At 38.7% G+C, this 26,492-nt stretch overlaps 1 protein-coding gene across 2 annotated transcripts in view; it reads left to right on the forward strand.

Moving 5' to 3' along the window:
• Positions 1-26,379, forward strand: part of LOC139948391 (serine/threonine-protein kinase N2-like) — a 42,759-nt gene extending 16,380 nt beyond the window's left edge. The window contains exons 3-19 of one of the 2 annotated variants that reach the window (XM_071946532.1): positions 3,339-3,668; positions 7,335-7,501; positions 7,977-8,117; positions 8,789-9,014; positions 9,413-9,522; positions 10,104-10,247; positions 11,077-11,152; positions 11,750-12,033; positions 14,348-14,502; positions 15,144-15,305; positions 16,558-16,734; positions 17,438-17,500; positions 17,789-18,008; positions 19,942-20,049; positions 20,498-20,578; positions 21,160-21,219; positions 21,400-26,379. In XM_071946532.1, the coding sequence (XP_071802633.1) occupies positions 3,339-3,668; positions 7,335-7,501; positions 7,977-8,117; positions 8,789-9,014; positions 9,413-9,522; positions 10,104-10,247; positions 11,077-11,152; positions 11,750-12,033; positions 14,348-14,502; positions 15,144-15,305; positions 16,558-16,734; positions 17,438-17,500; positions 17,789-18,008; positions 19,942-20,049; positions 20,498-20,578; positions 21,160-21,219; positions 21,400-21,546 (2,651 nt within the window). In that variant the 3' untranslated portion in view covers positions 21,547-26,379. The remainder of the gene's footprint in view (positions 1-3,338; positions 3,669-7,334; positions 7,502-7,976; positions 8,118-8,788; positions 9,015-9,412; positions 9,523-10,103; positions 10,248-11,076; positions 11,153-11,749; positions 12,034-14,347; positions 14,503-15,143; positions 15,306-16,557; positions 16,735-17,437; positions 17,501-17,788; positions 18,009-19,941; positions 20,050-20,497; positions 20,579-21,159; positions 21,220-21,399) is intronic. The other variant, XM_071946533.1, reaches the window with a different exon arrangement.
• Positions 26,380-26,492: the final 113 nt, after the last annotated feature.

The raw sequence follows: 26,492 nt of genomic DNA on the forward strand, positions 1-26,492 counted from the left end.
CTCTTCCTAACTTAGGATTAACCTTAGGACTTGAGTACTAGTCCCAGCCCTGCACTGTAGCATGCAAACCTTAAGATTAGTCCTAAGTTAGGACGAATTACTCGTCCGAACTCCTGATAGGATTAATCCTAGCGTTTCGTGAAATCGGCTGCAGGGCTATTTTGGAGGCCTGTGGTCTTGCGCAAATGAACATATACACTCGATGATTGCACTAGGGCTATGCAATTTACGTAATGTGTAGGGGCCTATATTAAATGCTGTTTACTGTACATGTAATAATCAATGGTCAGTGCCCTGCATCCCAAGTCCTATTGAAGAGCATCAAAAACTACACAGTGAAGGGGGGAGGGGAATCTAGGGTTGTATGGCATTGGCACTGCAGCCACTGACTGTAGACAAACCAAACAAAAAGACCATTCCATGTGATTGTACTTTTCCTTGCAGTGAGTTCTATTATTGAAAACGCCCCTAGGGCTGAATAGTCCTTGGTGTGCCAGGGACTAAAATGGAATCCGTTGGACTGAAGTATCTTTATGGACTGTCTCTCTACCTCCATGGTCTCATGATACAAGTAGCTTTACTGGTCTGATCATGGAGGAAGGGAGATTATATCACTTAATCCTCAGTGGTCTGCTGGTCAAATGCCAGTTGGTACAGTACACAAGGACTGTCCAACTAGTTTGGCTGGCTGGCTACTTGATTGCTTGCCACTGCAACATGTAAACCTCCGATTGTTCATATTGCTTCAAAACACATTCACATACATAGTCCAATGCATGCTTAATTGTACATGTATGTTAAAAAGAAATCCCCCAAAATGGGCCATTGAAAAAGCTGGCACATCAGTGAAAATGACATGTACCATGCTAAACTGGCCCTGCTGGCTATTCATTTATAAAGTTAAGAAGAAACCCTGCTAGATAAATCAAAGTTAGGTTGAGATTGAAGGTCATGCAATTTATAAGGGTTGAGTTTGAGGAACCAGGGCCAAATTACATAAAAGAAGCACAGCAAGTTTGCTAAAGCACAGAATAGTATACAAATATTGACTGCTTCGAGTGCTATGGTTAAAACTGTGACTCCCGAGGTGATCCCTGGAGCGTTTTATTTTCCCGAGGCGAAGCCGAGGGAAAATAGAACGCTCTGGGGATCACCGATGGAGTCATAGTTTAATCCATTGCAGGAGTAACAGCAGTCAATATTTGTTTTATAACACCCCAAACATTTCTAAATAATGTACAGACTTTACAGACCTGAATGCTACAATCCACGGACGACGCGAATACAGATTGCGAAAACTTTTACTGTGCTCTGCATGTAATCCGAAATGGTTACAGACTATTCATTTATCATCCTGGTACACGCAACGGACGTCTGGGTACTGCACGCCGTGTGCTAGTCTTTCGGACTAGCACACGGCAAACCGATGCACTATCACACGGCCGTCGTCTAGCAATACTAGGACATATCATGTGACGCGCTCTAACCAATGAAAAGGCAGAATGTGGGTAAGGGGTGTTATAATATTGTTTAGCAGATACAGGTTATCAGCCCAAATTACATGTTACATGTTTGAATTGTTGTGGCTGGTGCCCGACTCAATTTTTGCTCAGCAAAGAAGTTTGTCAAGCAGTATTTTCTGCTTTATAACAGCTTGAAATTGGGCCCTGTTGTCCTACTGCTGGATGAGCAGAATACGTATTCAATTCAAGAATACGTTTATTCCATTCTCTTGTTGAAAAAAGAACAATTGTGAGAATTAAACAGTGCATAGAAATTTAACAAATCTAATGTGCATTAAATTATACAAAAACAAAATAATCTAAAAGCAAATAGTAAAATAAGGAATTAACTTTGTACAAAGACAGGAGCGAGAGCATGAGGCTGTTAGAGTAAGCCGAGGTATTAGAGGATTGGCATCCCACAGTGTATCATTGCGCAGAAAGTTTTTAGGGAGTGCCTATGGACTGTGTAACTGTGTACATGTACATCTGAAGTGAAAGAAACCATGGCTTTTACTTGCTTCACTACATGTAGCTGCTTCATGTACTTGGCAGTGATTTAGTTGTGTGTGGGCGTACTGTTTTAGTTTTTATAAATCATCTTTGTTTCACTTACATCAGAGAAGCTGTCCGGTTACCAAACTGAAACTTTCTTGGTCATCAGTTTTCATTTTCCAATGTGACTTTGAGACTGAGAGGGCAGTAGTATACAACTTATGACTCATCTTTGAGACTGTGCAGAGGTCTTATAGTAATAACACTCAAGGTTTTATTATAAATACTAGAGTGAAACTACTGTTTGTCCTTAAAAAAAAAGGTTAAATCTTGCCTATATATAGAGGACAGTTAGTCCTACTGTCCTGAAGACTTGATATGTAACCAGCATTTAAGTCCATTTAATTTATTATGGTTATAAAGCCAAGAACTCTCAGACAAGCAAACTTAATCACTGAGTATACATGCATGCATGTAGCCAAGTGGAGAGAAGACAAGGAAGGAAGTTTCAATTTTAAAAATTGGCTGGCGAGATATTACCATTTGACATCAATTACATGCAATATGATAGTAAATGCTTTACATTTATGTCCGTGCCAAAATTGATGCATTCCAACTAAAAAGTTTGCAGAGGTCTTTTTTTTTTGTAGCTATACCAACTGCTTTTGTACAGAAGGATTTTATGAAGTACTAGTATTAAGGGTGTTTTATTGATACTTGAAGATATACCCTCAAGTCCATGATGTGGCGTTAAGCTGTGCTATCTCATCTTTAAGTTGCACCCCCTTTAAGGTGATGATCCTCTGGCCGCTTCCCAGGTTATATCGTAATTTCGGAGTGATCCCTGGTCACATGACAGCTAACGTTTGTCATTTTTCTGATGGACACTTTCAAACAAAAATTTGAGGTAAAATACTACAGGGAGAGAGCGCTGGTACATTTATCCGGAGGTCGTTGGTTCACGTCCTGCTCTAATAAACTTTCTTCAGTCGAGCCCTAAATTATTTAACAATTTACACTAGTCAGTTTCCCTTGTGGTTTATTGTATCATGTAACTTCAGTTACATCACTTCTGCAACTGTTTTACCTGGCGTGCAACTTTTCCTCGGATCAGCTGATTTCTTCTATTTTTATTTTCAGTTTTACCATTCAAAACTGAAAAAATACTATACACAATCACTGAATTGTTTTCATTTCCTCTGTTTTGGTGAAGTAACAATTCCATCTTCCCACGAGGCTTAATCTACTGCAGGTTGAAAGCTTTATCAAGCTAAGGAAGTCTCCAAACTATTTAATTCATCTTTTTAACCATGAATCTCAATCCTCTATTCCTATCTACAGGTGATGCAAGCCCCCTGTCCCCAGTCAAATCAGATGGCTCTACGTCGGACGACACCGGGGCCCTACGCACCGGTCCGGCTCCAAACAGTCGCGTCCTAGCTCTGGAGAAGCAGCTAGCGATCGAAATGAAGGTGAAGCAAGGCGCGGAGAACATGATTCAGATGTACACGTCGGGGACGAAGGATCGGAAGTTACTGGCCGAAGCTCAACAGATGTTGCAAGACAGTAAAGTGAAGATTGAAGTCATTAAGATGGAGGTCATTAAAGTACAGCAGATGGCCGGGAATAGTCAGTTCGGCGACTCGTCAAATGCTGATGGCGCAGATCTAGGTAAGATAACAATGTTCCGTCCGAACTTGACAATCACCCAAACTATGGTTTGGACAATCGCCCCAAATGTTGATGGCGCAGATCTCGGTAAGATATGTTAAGGTTGTTTACACTTAGGAAGAAACTATAAATAAATAGTAAACTTGCGGGTACATCAACTCAAGTTAATTTTTTCTTGTTTACACTGTTCTGCCCAAACTTTACAAACTGCCCGAAAGTTGGGACAAGTGTTAAAGTGCCCAAACTATTGTAGTAAAATTTTCGCCCTCGAAATTAACTTTTTCTTCTTTTAAAATCATCAGTGCTGATTTCCTTCCGGGTTTTGTTAAATTATGGAATAAAGAAAAAATCAGATTCCAAGTCAGATTTCACTTGAACTTCTAGTGAATATAGGGCCTACAGAACGTCAAGCCAGATAAAATATTTATGATAATACAAATAAATTTGTACTAACTTGGGGAGTACTAACCAGTGCTAACCACAAAAGGGTACAAGGGTTTGGCATGAGGCCATGGTCTCCATTGCCCTTGTTTGCCTTGGTGCCCTTCAAAATCTTACCATTGACTTTAAGATTTTCCAATTCAAGTGGCCTTTGCCAAAATGAAAATAGTCCTGCTCTTTCAACATGTTCAACAAAATAAAAATTCCAGGCCTGAGCTTTTGTTGCAATTTTGATCATGTTTAGCACATGAGGGCGCTATTCATCCGATCCAAGTTTCTAAACCCTGTCATGCATGGGTTCATGGAGTGTAATCAAACTTTATTGTGCATTTAATACATTGAACTGGTTGGGTGGCAAATTGGTAAAGAGATTACATGTATGAGTCACAAGTGTGTAAATTAATTTCAGTTACATCATACTGTGATGTTTAGTTACACACCCATGTAATAGCTGCAACTTGCAGATCGGGTCTTTCACTCTCGTAAAATAACAAACTCTACATGTTTCAGTGTGTTTTTTTTTATTTTGTAAGTATTTATAACATTTTGTGACAAAATTTGTACTGTGTTCAGGGCTTGAATTCCTTCAGGAAAACCAACAAGGCCTGTGGTTCAAAATGTTTACAGGAACAGAGTTATTTTTCACTTCATCGTAAGATTACATAAAAATCTCTTATAATCAGGACCCAATTTCATAACGCCTGTAAGCACTTAAACAACTTGCCAAGCAAAGAAGAGTGTTGCTTAAAAGAAACAGGTTACCAGCCAAAATTACACCAAGTTTGTTGTGACTGGTGCCCCACTCAATTTTTGCTTAGCAAAGAAATTTGTCAAGCAGTACTTTCTGCTAAACGGCTTAAGGAAATGTGCACTGATCAATGAGGTTATTTGATTAGCCCACAGATGACTTCATATTATGAAGCTGTATTGAAGTGCACTGCACTCAAAACATTTGAATCAGCATTGAATTGAAATTCACACCTCATTACTCATGAATCTTTTCTCAGTAACAAAAGCCCATTGTGTGCACATCCATGTAGGTACTCTGGGGATTGGAATTGACCCCCTAGGCTAGTGATTAATGAGTCAATGTGGTTGTTTGGTAATCTTGACAAACCCTTCAGGGATTACCTTCAAAATTGTAGACTTTCAAATCAGACTTATTAATAATAACAATCATATCGAAGTCTTATATAGCGCACGTATCTACCAAACAAGGTACTCAAGGCGCTGAGTATATACAAACTTTCAGAAAGATAGGTTATTGCAGTGATGAATTCTGAGACCCAATTATTTAGCACCTTATAAGGGTTTACAAGGTGCTACGGCACATTAAGCAACCACAACCAGGAACACCGGGGCGAACCCCTTCTCTTTTCGATAAGTGCACTGGGTTCTTTTACATGCGTTACACAATACATGGGACCAACGGCTTTACGTCCCATCCGAAGGATGAAGCAATGGTTAAGTGTCTTGCTCAAGGACACAGTGTCACGGCTGGGGATTTGAACCCACACTCTGCTGATCAGCACACCAGAGTTTGAATTTGGTGCTCTTAACTGCTCGGCCACGACACTTCCACACAAGTAGTTTCATTTCAATCCAGTGTGCTTGGTTGTTCTGCTATGAGTGTAAGAGATCATAGAGATTTTGACAGAATGCAAATGATTTGTGGTTGAAGGAAGAAAAATGTACTAGAGCAGGATTTGAACCAACAACCTCCTGATTAACGTGCTTGCATTATAAACCCACTGAGGTATCGAGCTATTTAAGCTATTTATCTTTGTAGTTTTAATGCAAATTACATGTAATTGATTTTCACATTTCAGTTTCACTGTTTTATTTTTCATTTGCATAAATCCAGCCATAAGATCATTTATAAGCAATAGGTAATATTTGAGTTTTTAAAATACTCGTCTGTAAAAGTTTGTTTTCTCTTATTCAACAAATATTTTATTTTACAAAGTCCCCTGTCATTTTAGGTAAATTTACAAAAAATACCTCTTTTCTCTGAGCAAATTATTGCAAGCTGTTTTGACATTAATCAAAACATGCCCTCGTAAAAAGTAGGAAAATCTTTAACAATTTTTCAACCACTCCCCTCCAAGAAACAAGTCAATATTTTCATTTGGCCTTTATGTTGATTGTTTATGAGTCACATATTATACAAACAACAGTTGCAAGGGTTTGCCATACCCATTGGCTATTTTGCTTGTGTGTACAAACTAAACCACATGTGGTGAAAACAATGCAGGTGTTGTTGGCTTTTCGCTGCCCCTCTCTGTGGTTTGGCTGACTGGCTTCTCTAACACCACATGTTAAACGCATTAGCTGGTTGAGACACCATTAATTTACAGTCTGTGCAGCAAGAAGTGGATTCTTTTCTACGGCCAGGACTGGTTATTGCTGTAAAACTTATTGCCTACTCTCAAAACAAACTACAGTTTGGTTCAGTTTGGTCCCACGCATCCACATAGTGCTGTTCAGAAAGTCAATGCCAACTACCTGTATATTAACTGCTTGTTGAGTGACTTTGTGTACGTGTGTGTTTGGTTGTTGGTTATAATTTGACCATCACTGACTGAACGGTCATTTGATCTTGAGCTGTGATTTGTGTTGGACAAAGAACATTTTTAAGCCATCATGATTTTTTGTCTTGTGGGTGAGTACCAAGTAATGATAGCACACTGTATTATACATTGATTCTTGATCTTTTTTTAACCCCCAAATTATTTTGTAATTTAGCTTGTCATCGTTTCCCTGGTTATAACTTGAATATTGGACGTTGTGCTTTTTTGCTTTTTGAGCCATGATGAAGGGTAATTTTAGACTGACCACAGCATGAATCATGTGTGCTTCTTGCTGTCATGGCTCGACTTATGCCAGCAGGATAAATATTCTGAACTTGTTTAGTGCCAGTAATTTAGTGTCAGATTTATTTGCTTAGCATAAAAACGAGTGGGGCACCAGTACAAACAATGTAAACCATGGAGTTTAAGTTTTAAAATGAAGTGTTGGCTGGTAACCTGTTTTTCCGGAGCACGATTTTCCTGTGCTAAGCAAGTTTTTTAAAATTGGGCCCAGGGCACCACATCAATTGCTGTGGGTTATTTCAAGGCCTGCTGTACACTGTAGCAGTTTTTGTTATATAGCTGAGATATTTTCAGTGAGTGTTAGTAAAAAAAATAAACATCAAATACTTCTCTTTTGTCTGTGTGTTTACAGGATACCGCAGAGCGTCTGCGGCTGATCTACATCTAAGCCCTCTAGAGTTCAGGATTGAGGAGTTAAGACACCATTTTAAGATTGAACTCGCCGTCGTGGAAGGGTTAAAGAATGTCACCAAAATGCTGAGCGAAAGTAGATCATCCGATAGGAAAAGTTTAGCAGAGGTAAGCTTTATTTAATGTTTGAGAAATAGACGTTCCATCTGCCGAACGGTAAATAAGGAAATTCAAGCATGGAAGTTTTTAAATTAATGTACAGACCCATTCAAACATTCAAATGTGTTATTTCTCTATACTGTAGCGGTGGAATGACATTGTCACATTTGATTTCTTGTGTATATAAATATGCGCATAAATGATAACTTTCATTTAGCCTGCCGCTGATTGGAAAAGATGCTCAGTTTTACCTTTATCTTACATCTGTGTTTTTGGTTTGTGTGTGAAGGCTGAGAAACGAATGGTGGAGTCTAACCTTTATCTTACATCTGTGTTTTTGGTTTGTGTGTGAAGGCTGAGAAAGGAATGGTGGAGTCTAACCTTTATCTTACATCTGTGTTTTTGGTTTGTGTGTGAAGGCTGAGAAAGGAATGGTGGAGTCTAACCTTTATCTTACATCTGTGTTTTTGGTTTGTGTGTGAAGGCTGAGAAAGGAATGGTGGAGTCTAACCATAAGTTGGATATTCTGAGACTAGCTCTGGAGAAGAGAATAACCGAGTTGCCTCCTGATCACATCGACAAGATGCAGCAAATCAGAGATGAACTCGCTAGTGGAAAGTCATTGGTAAGTGTAGTCCTTGAACCTTGCTCTTAAAAGGGACACAGCAATTTTTCTCTAGTAAGGGGCATCCCTATGGGGAAAATGTAAATTTTACAGAAAACTTTGCAGCTTTTTTGAGCTAGACTTAGGATTTCTCGCCTTCTTCTAGTTTTTTATATTTTTTTTTATTATTTTAAATCAAGAACAGAGACACACTCCTCAAAATTTTTGAAGAGGGGAGGTTAAGATTTCTTATTTTGGAAGATGAACTGAAAGTTTATTGAAGAGGCATGAGACATGCAAGGGTGCATCGGCAGCCCCTACTTGCAGTTGAGAAGCTGAGTTGTGTTTGAGAAGCTGATAAGTGTTTGACCTGCTGGCATGCAAGGGTGCCTACAGCAGCCAGTCACATCCCACGGAGCACGGCCAGAGATCAATGGGTTTTTTGTTTCTGGAATGAGGAAAAACAACGGGGCTGGGAGAAAAATTCCTTTTTTTAAGTTGTTTAAAATTACAACTTGGTAAACTGCTCAACAAAATGAACTAAATGTGACAAGTTTTTGTTTTTCAACGTTACATCTTTAATCTGAAAAGCGAGTGACTGTTTAGGCGGATTTTGAGACCATATATAAATACTTTAATTTTTTTTTATTATTATCATGAAATCATCATCTCATGTTTGGTTTACTCTCCAGTCCTACGGAACCCTCCCCAAACCTGCCGCTCTAACAGGTCGACTGGAGGTACGTCTAATGGGCTGCCAAGACCTGATAGAATCCATCCCAAACCGAGCCAAGTCCAACTCAATAACAGGAGGAGCGTTCAGTCCGGGGGAGAGTAGAGGACTTCTCAAGGGCAAGACGTCATTTCATGGTCGAACGGGCAGCCGGTCGTCCAGTACGAGACGGGATGAACTATCAAGTAAGTTGCCAACTCAGACCATCGGATTTTGACTTTAAAGTAACTTGTATCCCAAGAACATTTGCCAACCATCTGGGCCCAATTACATAGAGCTGCTTAAGCACGAAGTTTTAAAGCTAAGAAAAACAAAAATATGTAAATTTAAATAAGGTTACCAGCCAAAACACCATCATGTCACATATACAATTTGTGACTGATATCCTGCTCATTGTTGCAAAGCTGGGATTTCTTTAGAAGTATTTTCTTCTATTAAAAGCAGCTCTATGAAATTGGGCCCAAATATGGTATTTCAGAAACGTTGGTTCAAATCCCAATACAGTCAATTTTTCTTTCTTCAACCCCAAAATCATTCTTTAATTTCTGATATTTCAAATTTAATTTCTCTTTTGTTTCCTAAGATGACATTGGTGCCATCTTGAAGTTAGACAATGTTTCTGTTGCGCAGACGTCCTTTAAACCCATCAGTAACCAGTGTTGGAATCAGAGATTTAGTGTGGAACTAGATAAGGTATGTTTGAAACTTTTGCATTGTATCTTGAGATTATCTCAGTAAGCAGTGTCTTGCTTGGTGTTGTTGTTGTTGTGTAAAAGCCACTGAGGGAGCGAGCACCTTTTGGGTTTTTATAATTCCTGCTTCTTGGTTTTTCAAAGTTTTTCTGTGGTTTCCAGTTTTTGGGTGGGGCTTTAGATCTAGAGAGTTTGAGTCCATTCGAGGGTTATTCGAGGTCTTATTTTTATTTTTTATTTTTTAATTTGTATACCTGCCTCCTTTTTTTTCTTTTTTATTTTTTTCAGGGTTCTTTATGGGTGTTGTTTTTGCCAGGATTTTAAAAAATGGTTTGGTTTCTCTGTTTTTTTTTCTGTTGTGTGATTTTATAACCCTTTTGTGTGCAATCTCGAATCATTGGCAGGGGTCTGGTTGTACACATCTTTTAAAAGGCGACAGTTTTTATTCTAAAGCATAAACCTTGACAGCTTAAGCATAAACCTTGACAGCCCCTGTACTAGTATTCCTTGTGTAAATGTCTAAAGATTTAGAATAAACAAATATATAAAAATAATGTTTACTGTTTAATTTTCTCCTGATAGTCTCGAGAGCTGGAAATCTCTATACTCTACAAAGACTGGAGGTCGTTATGTGCCGTGAAGTTCCTAAGACTAGAAGATTTCCTCGATAACCAGAGACATGGACTCTGTCTTAACCTAGAACCTGCAGGGATGCTCTTTGCCGAGGTATGTTTTGACATCCTTTGATTTAATTTCATTTATACAGGGGATGAGATTCTCCAGCCTTTTGGTGAACATCCAAGTTAAGACTTTTTAATTATTTTATTTGTTTATTTATTTTTTTCCCTTTATGTTGTGCTTGAATTATTACATGTGGTCTATGTGGACTATTGGTTATTACTCAAAATAATTGTTAGCATAAAAACTTATTTGTAAACGAGGAGAGGAGAGCTGTGCGAAACTGAAAACCCAATCCACATTGTTGAAAGACAACACTACGCCATCTGATCGCTTGATGACAGCAATATTACAATTTTATTTGCCATCAAAAAAATGTGTTGCTCATTTTAATGTACTTCACAGACTTTGTTTTAAAGGCAGTGGACACTATTGGTTAATACTCAAAATAATTATCAGCATAAGACCTTAATTGGTAATAAGTAATCGGGAGCTGTTGATTGTATAAAACATTCTGATAAACGACTCCCTCTGAAGTAACATAGTTTTCGAGAAAGAAGTATTTTTCCAAGAATTTGAGATCGAGACCTCAGATTTAGAATTTGAGGTCTCGAAATCAAGCATCTGAAACCACACAACTTTGTGTGACAAGGGTGTTCTTTCATTATTATCTCGCAACTTCGATGACCGATTGAGCTCAAATTTTCACAGGTTTGTTATTTTATGCATTGTTGAGATACACCAACTGTGTAGGCTAGTCTTTGACAATTACCAATAGTGTCCAATGTCTTTAGTAAAAGTTTTTGTTCAAACAAGCACTTACTTAATAAATGCCTCTAGTTTAATTGTAGTGGCATTTCCTTTATATCTTTTGCAGATTACATTCTTTAATCCCAGCATTGAGAGGAGAACGAAACTTCAACGTCAAAGAAAGATATTCCCCAAATACAAAGGTACGACACAACAGTGCACTCTTAAGTCTGAATCAGTTTTCTATTCCCAATATGAATATGACAATTAGTTCGCGTATTGTATCGCTAATGATGCACATTGTCAACCACCCGTTCATCTCAGAAACAACACTATTCAAAAGAGATTTACACATAGTGCTACCGCAAACCTCAACTGATCAAATACTCCCATCATGCAAAGTTTCAAACCCTGCTTGACATGATCGGATTAATCTGTTTGACTTAAAAACACCTGTTGTGTTTAGTCAGTAGCTTTTTACACTGTATCTCTTATCCCTGTGGAATAATACTTTCACCATGTCCTCTCCTATGTCCCTATTCCACAGGGTTTTGGTTGCATGTTTCATGACTACCCCAGGGTTTTACCACTGACCCCTACTTAAAAGCAGGGGTGGGGTGGCTATTCCTCGAGGTATTCCCATTTGCAAGGGGTAAGATCAGGGGTTAAAATGATCCGAGTGTGGTTGCCCCTTGGAGAATAGAGTAGTGTGAAAAAGCTCCCCAAATTTACAGATTTCAAACACCGTATGAACACAGACAGAGGAAAACTTACATCTCTAATCTTGCTTGTCTCAATAGGCAAAAACTTCCTCCGAGCCAACCAGATGAACATCAACGTTGCCACCTGGGGCCGTCTAATGAAACGAGCCATCCCTCCAAACTGTAACTCACCCTCCACCCTCAGCCCCCCTGGGATAGGCTCCTCGTTACCCCCGCCGGTCAGAGAAAGACCGGCTATTCCAATGCAGAGGCTGAGCTTCGACGGCGAACTCCCCGAGATCAACCAGAATATGGAGACGTCGCCCAAGAAGACGAACGGCGATCAAGGGGAGAAGAGGAGGGTACCAGAGAATGAGTTAGAGGTAAGGTTCACTTCAATAACTAATAGGTAATAAAAAGCAGGACAGTTCTTTTTAGAATTGAGAAGTCTCCCTTATTCCGAAAATCTACTCCGCGGTAGTAGAATATAAAGCAAGACAAGTTGTCAAAAGAACATAATCTACCTAGATAGTGTTGCCACAAACTTAATATATATTAATAGATGTTAGTTTTGCATTAAGGATAAAGAATGTTATTTGTTTTTACCTGTACACCAATATGTACTTAGCACTTAGTACTTTCCCAAGTTTTGAGAAAATAATCCACAGGCAAATCACACGCAGGTGGGATTCAAACCCATGACCATTCCCATTGCTAGAGCAGATGTCTCACCACTAGACCACCGAGCTAGCCCGGTGGCTAAAGGCAGTTCGAATCCTATGTGTTAGCAGCGGTTTTATAGAACCATTTTATAGAATTAGATTTTTTTAAATTACACCAATGTATATTAAGCACCAAATACTCGGTACTTTACCAAGTTCTGTGGGGGGAAAAAAATAGGGCAAACCCTAGTCCGTCTTACACTCATGTAGTCGTAACACAGTGTTTTCATTTTGTCATTTATGTCTTCATGTTGTTGTTAACATGCTTGTCTACTTGTTATGGTCCTTACAATATGACCAGCTGTAGGGCGGACATTTGTCTGTCTAACTCTCTGGCAGACACTTCTCAAACTTGTTTTCAGCTTGTTATTTGAAATGTTTGTGTTGGAATTTGTTTGTGTTTACTGTATTGTGATTATGATAACTGTTTATATTTGTTGTTTCTCTTCAATTGCATATCTGTGTTTCCTTCACATTGCCATCTCTCTGTCTTCTGTTCCTGGCATGTATCTCATCTCAAAGCTTTTTTCTGGCATCCCATTATCTTTTTGTTTGAATTATCAGGCATTTCAGTGCTTGAATTTCGGGTGAAAATCCACAAGACCCAAGAACTAACTCAGAATCTTTACTAGGCCATGAGTTTATTTACAAGACGAGAATTTAAATGAGAAGAGACTAGAATCAAAATGAGAACATGGTTTTTATCATATACATGTATACATGTAGAAGGTTTGCGGTAACACCATGTAATGATAATCTCTGGACGAGTTGGGGTGGTTCTGAAAAGAACCCTTGGTTTCAACTCGACGTATCATCTAAGCTGTTTTATTTGAACAAAAGACTTAGAGAAGATTTATCTCTTTTGTTTTGTGGGTGATACTCAGCAGGCTTGAAAGATATTGTGAGACTCAAGCTGACTGGCTAGTCCTAAGTTAGGACAAGTAACTCGTCCTAGATCGAGATAAGACTAGTCTTAACTCTTTGTGAAATCCACCGCTGGCCTGACATTGAAATCTCGGACCAGTGGTCCAGTGTCAAATTCAAGCCGTGCATTGCTATGCAGTCATATTTATGTCTAAATAAGTAAAAGTCGTTGCAGGATATCGACTTGTACTGACCTTGAGATCCAGGAAAAATACAGACACATTTCCTGTAGTCAGTCAGTTCTACCACAGTCTTGTCATTTTTATTGCACGGACTTCCTCATTTCACTCACAGTGTTCCCATTCAGATGGTATGGGATACGACAGGTGTTTAGTAGAGTCAAATGATAATGAATTGATTGATAGTCAATTTCAAGTCAAAGATGTGTTTTGTGTTGGGGTGTTTCTTTTTGGATATACTGTTATGGGTGAGTGTTCTGTTATGGGTGAGTTTGTTGTTCAAAATATTTGGTTTAACATGTACTTTGCTCGACCTTACTTCATAATCTGAGTGTGTTAATGACCATGGTCATGGCTTCAGTTTGGCACTGGACCACTGGCCAGAGGCCAGCGGTTTCAGGGATGGGCCAGTACACTCAAGACATCTCAAGTCTGGTGGTTTTGTTTTGTTTCTTTTTTCAATGCAACATCTTTGCCTCAAACAATGAGAAACAGTTTAGATGACAAAACTATGTTCTCATTTTGATTCTAGTTTCTTGTGATGTTGATTTTGGTCTTGTAAATATTATCACAATCCTGTAAAAATTCTGAGCTACAAGTCCTGCGGTCCCCAAAAACTCGACTCCTGGTACACATGTAGTTGCTAAAACACATTCTTGTAACAAAACTACTTTCCTGTAATGACACAAAATTACACTCACCAGGCCTGTATACACAGGAAATTTCCTCGTTGGTAAAAAATGATATGATTCAAATGGTTCTTCAACTTCGATCAAAAGGATGCTTATAATAACTATCAATGCTTTTGCTTTTGCTTTTCCTTTAAAATCAATGCTCTATTCTATTCCTTCAACTATTATTTCCATTAATAGGATGCGTTATCTGCCTTTGATTTTCTGAAGAGTCCAAGTTCCGGCTCGGCACCTCCAACGCCAGACCTCCCCGAGTCCGAGTCCAGACCGATAGTACCCTCACCATCTACATCCAGACCTCAACCTAGTAATGCTGTAGCTCAGCATGAGATCAGGTAAGTAAATAAATATCAGAGGTTCGGCTCATGGCAAGACTGCAACAGATGATCTTTCGACTTCTAGCGGATCCAGTCGCTCCCAACTGTTTCAGATGTCAAACTTGTCATTTACTTCAAGACACTGTCAGACACTATTGGTAATTGTCAAAGACCAGTCTTCTCACTTGGTGTATCTCAACATATGCATAAAATAACAAACCTGTGAAAATTTGAGCTCAATTGGTCGTTGAAGTTGTGACATAATTATGACAGAAAAAACACCCTTGTCACACGAAATGTGTGCTTTCAGATGCTTGACCTTTCCCTGGGCCTCCCCAGAGCTATATTTTAGGGGGATATGAGATTAGAGATACAGTGTGAAAAAAGCTTTTGTTGTGGGTCTGGGTTTTTTGTTTTCTCTGAACCTCCAGTCTTGCTTTGTTGGCCCATGGCGTTATTCTTTACTTAGGCCTGGGTACAAATTGTTAAGGAAATCTTGCCAGAATTTCAATACAGAGAGTCTGCTTTTTGTGTTTGATGTCTTCTGATGTATCCCTGCTAATGAATTGTAAATTTGAAAGTTTAAGGAGAGTTAAAAATTGTACAATAAATTTCTGTTTATGATTGATCTTCATTTTACTTTTCTTCTCTCTGTTTAGTTCCAGTAGTTTTGTCAGTATGGACAACTTCCGCTGTATCAGCGTTCTTGGGCGAGGACACTTTGGCAAAGTGCTCCTTGCCGAGTATAAGAACACGGGTGAATTATTTGCTATCAAAGCCCTCAAGAAAGGCGACATCATTGCCAGGGAGGAGGTAGAGAGGTGAGATGATCAGAATCAAATTTTCTAAGAATTAATTTTATAGTTTACACAACTGTTTCTGCAACTGTAACTTTTATGTTCAATACTAAGTGAGTTTGATTTTTCAGAACATTACTATAAGGGAAGGTATACATTTGTTAAAGGAACACGTTGCCTTGGATCGGTCGAGTTGGTCTTTGAAAAGCGTTTGTAACCGTTTTTTATAAAATGCATATGGGTAGAAAGATGTTGTAAAAGTAGAATACAATGTTCCACACAAATATGCCTCGAAATTGCGTGGTCTCCTTTTACCTCGTCGACTAACACGTCTGCCATTTATGGGGGTCAAGATTTTGACTGCCATAAATGGCTGACCATGTTAGTTCGCACAGTAGAAGGAAAACCACGCAATTTCGAGGCAAACTTGTGTGGATCATTGTATTCTACTTTTAAAACATCTTTCCAACCATATGCATTTTATAAAAAACGGTTACAAACGCTTTTGTTTTGACCAACTCGTCCGATCCAAGGCAACGTGTTCCTTTAATCATTCTAAGAATTAATGGCAGTAAAAACTTAGTTGGTTAGAAGTACAGCAGACTTCGATAGACTAAAGCACTTTGAGAATCATTGCAATTTGAAGTAGTTGTAATGTGTTCATGGAAAAATTATCAGTATTTATCTCATAAATTTTGAAACTGAGAAGCGTTACTGACACAGTAATGTTTCTCAGATTGTGTATTTCAATGACGGATTATTCTTCCTGCGTGGACATAAAATGCACATGATGTTCGATGTTATCTAACAAACTCTACCACCTTTTGAAAGGACATTTTCACAGGTAATTGTTTTTGTGTAGCCTATATCAATATATTGGATTAAACAATTATACTTTGCCTTCAAAACTATTAAAGACTCTGGACACCTTTGGTAATAGTCAAAGACCAGTCTTCTCACTTGGTGTATCTCAACATATGCATAAAATAACGAGAGAATAATGGAAGATAAAACGCCCTTGCACACAAAGTTGTGTGCTTTCATCAGATGCTTGATTTCAAAATTCAAATATTTTACTGGAAAATACCCCTTTCTCGAAAACTAAGTTACTTCAGAGAGAACCGTTTCTCACAATGTTTTATACTATCAAAAGCTTCCCATTGACCAATAACAAGTAAGTTTTTATGCTAACAAGTATTTTGAGTAACTACCAATAGCGTCTAAGTGCCTTTAAACTAAACTTATATTAAACCAAGGGTTTCTTGTCTTGTTCCAGCTTGATGTGTGAGAAGCGTATCTTTGAGACAGCAAACAGTATGAGACATCCCTTCCTAGTCAACTTGTTTGCTTGCTTCCAGACCGAGGCCCATGTCTGTTTTGTAATGGAGTACGCTATCGGCGGTGATCTCATGATGCATATACACACAGACGTCTTCTCAGAGTCTAGGACTGTGTAAGTTTTTGGGGGGACACTGTGGTCCAGTGGTTAGACTGCAGGACTTGCAATCACAAGATTGTGGGTTTGAATCCTGCCAAGCTAACCATGGTCCAGTGGTTAGGCTGCAGGACTTGCAATTACAAGGTTGTGGGTTCAAATCCTACCAAGCTAATCGTGGTCCAGTGGTTAGACTGCAGAATTTGCAATCATGGGTTCAAATCTTACCAAGCTAACCACTGATTTCACAATGACTTAATAAGTATTGTCTAGTTACTGAATCACCATTTCTTGATTTGTGCAATTCATAATCATAGATGTTAAACCAATGTTTGTATGAAGGAGGTTGGCGGGAAGATCATCTCAACAAACAAGGCCAGATGGCCACTTCAATGTGAGGGCTACACTTTACCCAAATCAACTGCCAACAGTGGCACGTTGCCACTAACTCCTGTGGGCTGAAACAGGGTACCCATTCACAGTCAGGAAAGACGTAGGCATGGGTATCATCCACTAGGAACCTGGTTAATAGTACAAAAATGCACAACCTTCAAAACTTTTTATGAAGCAAAGGAATATGATTATGATAGGAACCTACACTCTGCTGCTTAGGTCTGGTGAACTAGACCGCTTGGCTACAATGAAAATTGAGTACAATTTTAACAGTATGTATTCATGGTATTTTATGTTTAATTGTGGTTATCTCTGTTTCTACATACAGGTTCTATGCAGCGTGTGTCGTACTTGGCTTGCAGTATCTGCATGAAAACAACATTGTGTACAGGTAGGTGTCTTGATTAATTGCCTGGTCATATACCACTTAACCTTTGTTTGAAAAAGAATGATCTTTTACATTCCGGGGCTTTTGTGGCAGGCAAGATACTGCACTGGTCATATGTGAGATTTTGCCCTCTGTGTCAGATTTTCCACATAAATTCCAGAGTAACAAAAGTAAAAGATGAAAAGGTTTTGAGATGTGCCCTCGTTTATCAAAAGTATTAAAAATCAGACCATGCATACTCCATAAATTATGTTTTAGAAATAAATTGTAATTATTATTTTTGATCAACAGAGATTTGAAGCTTGACAATCTTCTTCTGGATCAAGAGGGCTTCCTGAAGATCGCTGATTTCGGTCTCTGTAAAGAAGGCATGGGTTTCGGGGACCGCACCAGCACCTTCTGTGGTACACCGGAGTTTCTGGCTCCTGAGGTCTTGACCGAGCCATCGTATACGAGGGCGGTAGACTGGTGGGGACTCGGCGTTCTTATATTTGAAATGCTCGTAGGAGAGGTGAGTGCAGTCTTAAGTGTGATCGGGGAATCAAATGATATTTTGACTGGACACTATTGGTAATTACTCAAAATAATTGTTAGCATGAAAACTTACTTTGTAATAAGCAATGAAGAGCTGTTAATAGTTCAACACATTGTGAGAAATGACTCTCTCTTGTGTAATGTAGTTTTCGAGAAAAAAGTAATTTTCCAATTAGATTTTGAGGTCCCAAAATCAAGCATCTGAAAGCACACAACTTCGTGTGACAAGGTTATTTTTTCTTCCATTATTATCTCGAACTTCGCCCACCAATTGAGCTCAAATGTTCACAGGTTTGTTATTTTGTGCATATATCGTAATACACCAAGTGAGAAGACTGGTCTTTGACAGTTACCAAAGGTGTCCAATGTCTTTAAAGAACATTTCTACAAATGGCATGCTGTTGATATTATACAATTTTGATAAAAAATACCACCCTCTGAGTTGGAGATGACAACATCCAAAAGCATTCATTTCTGTGCTGTATTGTGTTTTTCCCCCATTATTTCTTGCAACTTCGATGAACTATTATTAAGCCCAAATTTTCACAGATTTGTTATTGTATGAAAACGTTGGAGCGCACACCAAGTGAGGATACTGGTCTTTGACAATGACCAAAAGTATACCCTGCTATGAACAGAATGTTCGTACTTTCATTCACACGCTGGATTTTCTCTCTGGGACAAACTCCCTGAATATATTTCCGATGCACACAATTTCAAAGTTACTATGATAGCTCACCCTTTTCAAGATGTGTTTCTTCAATTCATAATTTTTTTGCATTGCATTGTTCTTTATTGTATGTCTTCCCTAGCTGTTATTTTACTTTCTTTTTACTGGGTATATTATGTACTATGCTATAATGACTGTATGTCTTCCCCAATTGTTCTTTTACTTTCTTTTCACTGGGTATATTATCTACTACATGTATGCTATAACTATTGTATGTCTTCCCTAATTGTTATTTTGCTTTCTTTTCACTGGATATATTATGGACGAGTACTTTTTTTGTTTACATTGTCTTTTGCCTTGAACATCTCTTAACATAGGTTTGGCGCATTACAAATGCCTATTACTTTTATAATTGTTATTATTTACAGGCCTTGCTCTTAAGTTTGTTGTTAAGTAGCCAACCAAGCTAATATACTCTGGGTTTAACTTGACCACAGGAAGTTTTAGTAGCCAAGATTTAAAATATATATTGTCATGAAGGTATCTTTCTGATGCATAATGGTAGCAATCACAACCAGTATAGGCAAATAAGGTTACACTCAAAAATTAAAGGCAGTGGACACTATTGGTAATTACTCAAAATAATTATTGGCATAAAACCTTTCTTGGTGACGAGTAATGGGGAGAGGTTGATGGTATAAAACATTGTGAGAAACAGCTCCCTCTGAAGTGCCATAGTTTTCGAGAAAGAAGTAATTTTCCACGAATTTGATTTCGAGACCTCAGATTTAGAACTTGAGGTCTCGAAATCAAGCATCTAAACGCACACAACTTTGTGTGACAAGGGTTATTTTTCTTTAATTATTATCTCGCAACTTAGAAGACCAATTGAGCTCAAATTTTCACAGGTTTGTTACTTTATGCATTATGTTGAGATACACCAACTGTGAAGGCTAGTCTTTGACAATTACCAATAGTGTCCACTGACTTTAACTCAAAGATGTATTACTCACATCTGAATGGAAGAAATATGAGTATTTTAGACAAGTAGGTTGCACAGTTAGACAAGTAGGTTGCACAGTTCTTAGTAGCCCACAGGGCAAGTTGAGAGGTGCACGTAGCAGTTTTTACTAGACAATGTTTTGGGCTAGTGTTAAGGGCAAGCCCTGATTTATATGATCACCGGCCAAGTGAACGCGAACAAGTGTCTGATTATTTCTATGATTTATTTTGTCCCTAGTCTCCATTCCCTGGTGACGATGAAGAGGAAGTATTTGATAGCATCGTCAACGACGAAGTCCGCTATCCAAGATTCTTATCCACAGAAGCTATTGCTATCATGAGAAGGGTAAGTAAACAACTACCAAATATAAATGGATAACAAATATAACATTAAACTGACAAAATAAATAGATTTGATCACTAAATACTCATTATGGGTTGTCCACTTAAATTTCTGCTATGGTTGGAATGTTTCTAATGTCTGAACTTAAGATATTGACTAAATAGGGTGACCGTCAAAATAGGGCTTGATGTAGCTCAGTTGGTAGAGCGCCGGCATGTTTAATACGGAGGCTGTTATTGGGTTTTCAGTCCCCGCCCGACTGTGTGGGTTTTCCCTGGAATATTCTTGGGGATTTGCCTCCCACTTCTAAAACTGATACTTCTGTCTACTCTTTATTGGGTTCTTGGCTTGAACAGTGATTAAGTTTGCTTTTACGAGAGTCTTTGACCAGAATAATTTAAATGAATTGAAATGAAATGAATATTCATGGATTAATTTTATCTTTGTGTAGTTATTGAGACGTAATCCAGAGAGGAGACTTGGTTCAAGTAGGAGGGACGCTGAGGACGTAAAGAAACAAGCCTTCTTCAGAGTAAGTACAACTTCTTATAATACTCTCTCTCTCCATAGTCCATTATGGCATCGGCTTGTGGTGGTCCGAGAAATAAACTCCCTCCAACCCTCCCTGTCCAGTGCGGCCGTCGCTGCCTCTTTCTTTTAAGTGCACGAATGGTGTCAGTCCACCTAGCTTTCAGCTTTTGTCTGCCAACACCACCAGCAACACATTCTTCCATGCTCAGCTTCTTAAGATTTTCCCCATCTCTCCTTGCAATATGCCCAAAATACTCGAGCTTCATCATCGTAAGGTTGATGCAAACTAAGATTGTCGAGTTTTTAATGGAATTTTTCATGTAAGAGTAATTGTAGTTTTTATGTAGTTTTTATTGTACTGATTGTGTATTTAAGTTTGTTTATTTATTGTAGTGTATTCGAGGACAATACATTTTTTTATGATGTGAGACCACCACTTCAAATTCCTGTGATTGTTTCATGTCAATTCACTTTGTTATCCACGATGGGAAATTCATCGGCTATTAAACCATTCTAATCTAATCTACGGACTTACTACTGGTTTGGTCTAATTGAACATTATTTTGTGATTTTATTTTTCAGAATGTGCAATGGGAAGAATTGTTAATGAGGAAAACCACACCACCGTTTGTACCTAACATAGTAAGTTATTTATGGAGTACAGAAATCGCAGAATTTTCTTCAATTTTTTTATATATTATTATTATTTTTTTATATTAAAATGTTTTTCAAGCTATCTGTCTGTGACACTACTACTCTATAGTATCATTGATGCACATTTGTTCACACAAGGAATTTGTATTTTTGTTTTCCCCCAAACAGAACCATCCAGAAGATGTGAGTAACTTTGACGAGGAGTTCACCCAGGAGCGTCCAGTGCTGACCCCACCCACCCGAGACCCTCGAGCAATAACCGATGAAGAACAGGACTTATTCAAAGACTTCAATTACACTGCTGATTGGTGTTGAGGAAGAGTGCCCTCTAGTGGTAGTGTTTGAATATTGAAGGCTGTCCTCTATTGGCGAGATCAGGCCAACTTGTGGTTGTAATGAGGTGCTGCCCTCTATTGGCGTGATCAGGCCAATTTGCAATGAGATGCTAAACATTGATGGTGAAATAGATGCGCAGATAAACTGACTCCAAAGGCTGCCCTCAATCAACGCATTTGTGCCAGGCAGCATTTATGTACTTCTAGATACGCAAACTTCCAGAGACACGTCCCAGCAGACGGCACAAGTATGGATTCGAGAATCACTCCTGAGAGTTCCTGAGAGGTTTCAAGTACAAAGACCAACCAATTGGAATATTATTGCGATTTAACCAATGAAGTCAAATCTACATCAAGGGATCAACAATGAAGTTATGCCTTGTGTTTTTGCAGCAATTCTAGTTGCTCTGTATTGCTGAAAAGGACCGTGGGGAAGCTGTTTTCTAAATCGAGACTAGCCTACAGTTGTTCGTCGTGCACCCGGCCGGTTAAAGGACAAAACGAAAAGTTACCGGAGAAAGGGCGGAAGCAATTGATGTGCAAAGCTGCATTTCAAGAAAACCAAGTGTAAAAGTTTGATTGGTTTTCTGCCATTCATAAGTCATTATAGACGATGTGACCTATGTTTACATTCAAACCGCCCTCTGTTGAAAAACCCCTCACTGTATACGTCATGTTTCGCCGGGCAAAAAGATGCGTAGTCATGGTAAGATTGCGAGTACTTTCTAGCTGGCTGCCAAAACACAAAGGTTTGCCTGGCGGTATGTGCGTGAATAATGTTATGGTCACATCGTCTATAGGGTGGTTAGATTCTGCGTGGTTGTGAGAAAATCTCTTTGGGGTTATGCTATCAACAAAAATGTCAAATTAATGCCAGATTCTTTTTTTGGAGGAGCCATTTGATTGCTTACGGCCTTTTATGCTGCCCAGAAGATGGGCAAAGCGCTTTAGCTCTTCTTCCAGGAACATGATGAGATGACCCTCAGATGTTAAATCTTACTTGTGAATGATGCTTTGCTAACAAACTTGCATTCCCTGGTATAAGCTCATACAGATGAACGAAACAGCTGTAGCTGGTAGTCTGTGCTGGACTGGTTACCCTAACCTTATTGGAGCAATAATCCCCAACATAGCGCCTAATGAGGTTTAAATATAACTGATCGATGAAAACAGTTTTACTTTGAAGAAGTTTTTTTTTCTCCAGGAAATGTCCCAATTTATCCAGACTTATTCCTGATATATGTAAATTGAGTGGTATACATATTTTATTCCGTGGGCATTAGTTTCTCTCTAGTGATAGGTCCTACTGGTGAGGTTATTTACTTAAGTTTAGTTTATATAGCAAGGTCAAAGGTCAAGGAGTGTCAAAGGTTAACTCATGTCAAGGTCAAAGGTTACTTTAGAGCACGCTGCAGTCAAATAATTTTTGGAATGTGACAAAAGGTTTCTACATGTATTTGCCTTTTTTGGCCTACATGTTCCAAAAAGTATTTTGTCATTTATTAGAAAGTGAAATCAAATGCTAACAGTATAACAACATTATTTGGTTTTACCTTTTCAGGCATGTATTCTTCGTTTATGAAAGGGCAAGGGCACCAAGGCATTTTCTCTGTGGTAAAGGGCACCTTGATGTCCATGAGGAAATTGTAAATTTACTACTGGAGCATTTCAAGGGCACCAAGTCAATGACCAGGGGCCATTGAGGCAATCGCCTCCGTTTCCTCCGTGAAGTATCAGGACTGCCTTTTTAATCTATGTGTGAGGGTAAAACCAAATATTCTTTATCCTCGATGCCAATTTAGCATCTGTTAAAGAGTATACTGCACTTAAACAAAGTCAGTAAGCAAGGCAAATCTACAATGTTCTCAAGTTTATGTTGTAACCATACAGTTTTTCTGGTCACCGTGGTCCAGTGGTTAGACTGCCGGACTTGCAATCACAAGGTTTTTTTTGTTATGCAAGTTGCCTGACACTCGAGGCCTGAAGGCCACTTCAAGGTGTGGGCTACAATTATTTTTTCCAGAGGCCGTTGCCACCTACTCCTAGGGCTGAAACAGGGTTAACCCCTTTACAGTCCATACGGATGTAGGCTTGGTTATCATCAATTCGAAGTCTGGTCGGTAGAGCAGAAAGCACTACCTCCTCAATTTTATGTAGCAAGTGTCACGACCGGGATCCGAACCCACACCCCGCTGATCAAACACCAGTGCTTGAATCCGGTGCTCTTAACCGCTCGGCCATGACGCTGCCACAAATCACAGATGTCAAAGCAATGTTTGTGTGAAAGAGATTGGCTGTTTCTTACACATCATACCCAGATTTTATAAATCCTGTTTACAAGTCTGCTTAGCGTGAAGTATACAAAATGAGGCTTTATCATAAGTGACTTTATTTTTTAAAACCATGGATGAGCTTATTTTGTTACAAAGATGTCCAGTGGTGTCACCAGAAACTGCATGTTGGTAAACATTTTCAACAATTTCAATGGAAATAGTTTTGTATTTGACCTGTAACTTGACCTTTTCCCAGCAATAGTGATGACATCATGTTCTATAAATAGCTATTTGTAAATTAACATTAGATGAAGTAAACTAATCCCTTTGTGTACATAGTACAGGTGACGACTTTATAATTAATTGTATTCAGATGTGCTGATATTTAATGATTTCTCACTTTTATGTTGTGTCTGATCATAATGGTGCGATTTTAAACATCATTAAAATGGTGTGTATTCAATTTGTATTGTTTTTTTTTGAGAAGTGGTTGAAAATGCCAAAAAATGAAGCATCACCCGTCGACGATGTAACGACGATGTTACGTGTTTGTTTATGGCTGCATTGGGTGTGTTTCCGTTCTTGCAGCTTGTGCTTTTCAGTAATACGAAACACATTTTTAAGAAACCCCATTTTTGCATCATTTTCACCATGTATGTGTTTTTTTTGTAAATGGTAAAGTCATGTTGATTTAATGACCCTATTTTCAAAAAAGGGACAAACTAAATTTGTTAATATTTACTTAAAAAAGGGACTTTTACAAGTATTTAATGTCTGCATTTGTATCCACCACATCCTTAGCTTTTTCGTCAGAAAGAAAACAACTTGTAAGAGTAAAAAAATACGTGACACTTATATTTTTAATGGAATGGTGTTGTAATTTGTAAAGAATGTGTTTTTTATATGCAAAACTGGTGTGTGAATAACTGTGTCTTTACCATAGACATAGAACCCGGAGAAGGCTAAGCTCGACCGCCCTCTGTGTCGTCTGTGGACGCTGCGTATCGATACCAGGTGATACGTGTGTATGGCAAAATGATCATAACGTGAATGGCATGTATGGGAAACAGTAACGCACATAGACCCTTGATTTGACGCATTCAACAGCCACGTATACTAATTGTGCCATACACGCATACAAACAGTGGCTTGCGCGCGTCCTCACAACGGTCTCACCAACGAAATCACACGCACAGTGATGCACTCGTCGTTCTCCGGGTTCTATTTGTATGGTCTTTACAAATGTAATAGCGCCCTCATTGGCTGTTACTTTGTCCGCACAATAAGTCTGGTACCTTAGTTCACAATCCTTGTTTTAATCAATGTGTGACACGGGGCAAGTTTCCAAACTACATGAAAAAAACATTAAAGAAGTTACTATAATCCTTATCCTTAATCATTATCAGTGAATGTTTAACATAAATTGTGTTTGTTTAAACAACTAGATTAAAATAATTATTCCATTGCCCTAAGTCTAAGTTTTTAGCCAGACGTGGTAAAAAGGTTACCAAATTTGCTGGAAATTTAAACACGGAGTGTCCAAATTGTTCGCTTACTATTTATTTACATGGCAGATAGAACGGGGTGTCCAAATTTAAAACAGGGTGTCCAAAAGACACCCAGACACCCCCTCTGGTTAACACTATGGGCCATGACGACTACCTTCAGGTACCATGTTATCCTTTGAGAGTATTTCAGCCATCTTGCTTTCCCATTAATTTGAAAGGAAGGAAAAATAGCCTGGTCCCTTTCTTGGCATGTATATTTAAATTGCTAATGTCACTAGTGTGTGCGGGTTACCAGGCACAGGTGACTACAGCATGATAAAGGCCTATACTCAAGCTTAAGCTATTGGACCCCTATAGTTGTTAATGGACTCCAAAACTAGCTATTGAACCCTAATGATTGTTCATTGACTCAATCACTAGCTATTGGACTTATACAACTGATAATGGACCCCAAACTATCTATTGGACCCATATGACTGATAATGGACCCCAAAAATAGCTATCTAACCCATACAACTGTTAATGGACCCAAGCACTAGCTATTGGACCTGTACAACTGTAAATAGACTCGAGCACTAGCTAACAGACCCATAAAACTGTAAGTGTTAATGGACCCACAACTACTTGTTGGACACATACATGTGTGCCTGTTAATAGACCCAAGCAATAGCTATCACACCCGTACAACCATAATTAGATCCAAGCTAAGCCATTGAACCCCTACAACTGATAATGGACCCCCAGATTACGGTTTAATGCCCCCAAACAACACTGTTTAAAACCCACTATGGACCCACTGCAGATTTATTGTCAGCTTCGCCTTCCTTTAGCAATAAAACACTACAATAGTCTAGACGACCCCTCGATGGCCCCTACACTGGCATGTGTGTGCCATCAATTTGTTCATACATGTATTCCAAGGGGTTTATTATGTGGTCCCTTTAAGTTTAAATTATAAGACTGGTTTTATATTCCTGTTTGTAAAGATCTCCATGAATTAAAGAGAAAACCCATGTTGAATTTTAAAATGTATCCCTGCATATGGAGTGGAGTTCATTTTTACCCTCGTCCTCTCAAAAATTATAATTTATTCTTGTAAAAATCCCTGTGATTTATTTGGTTTGGTTATTAGGAAAATACACTGA

Source organism: Asterias amurensis, chromosome 15 (genome assembly GCF_032118995.1).
Source record: "Asterias amurensis chromosome 15, ASM3211899v1".
Classification (NCBI taxonomy): Eukaryota; Metazoa; Echinodermata; class Asteroidea; order Forcipulatida; family Asteriidae; genus Asterias; species Asterias amurensis.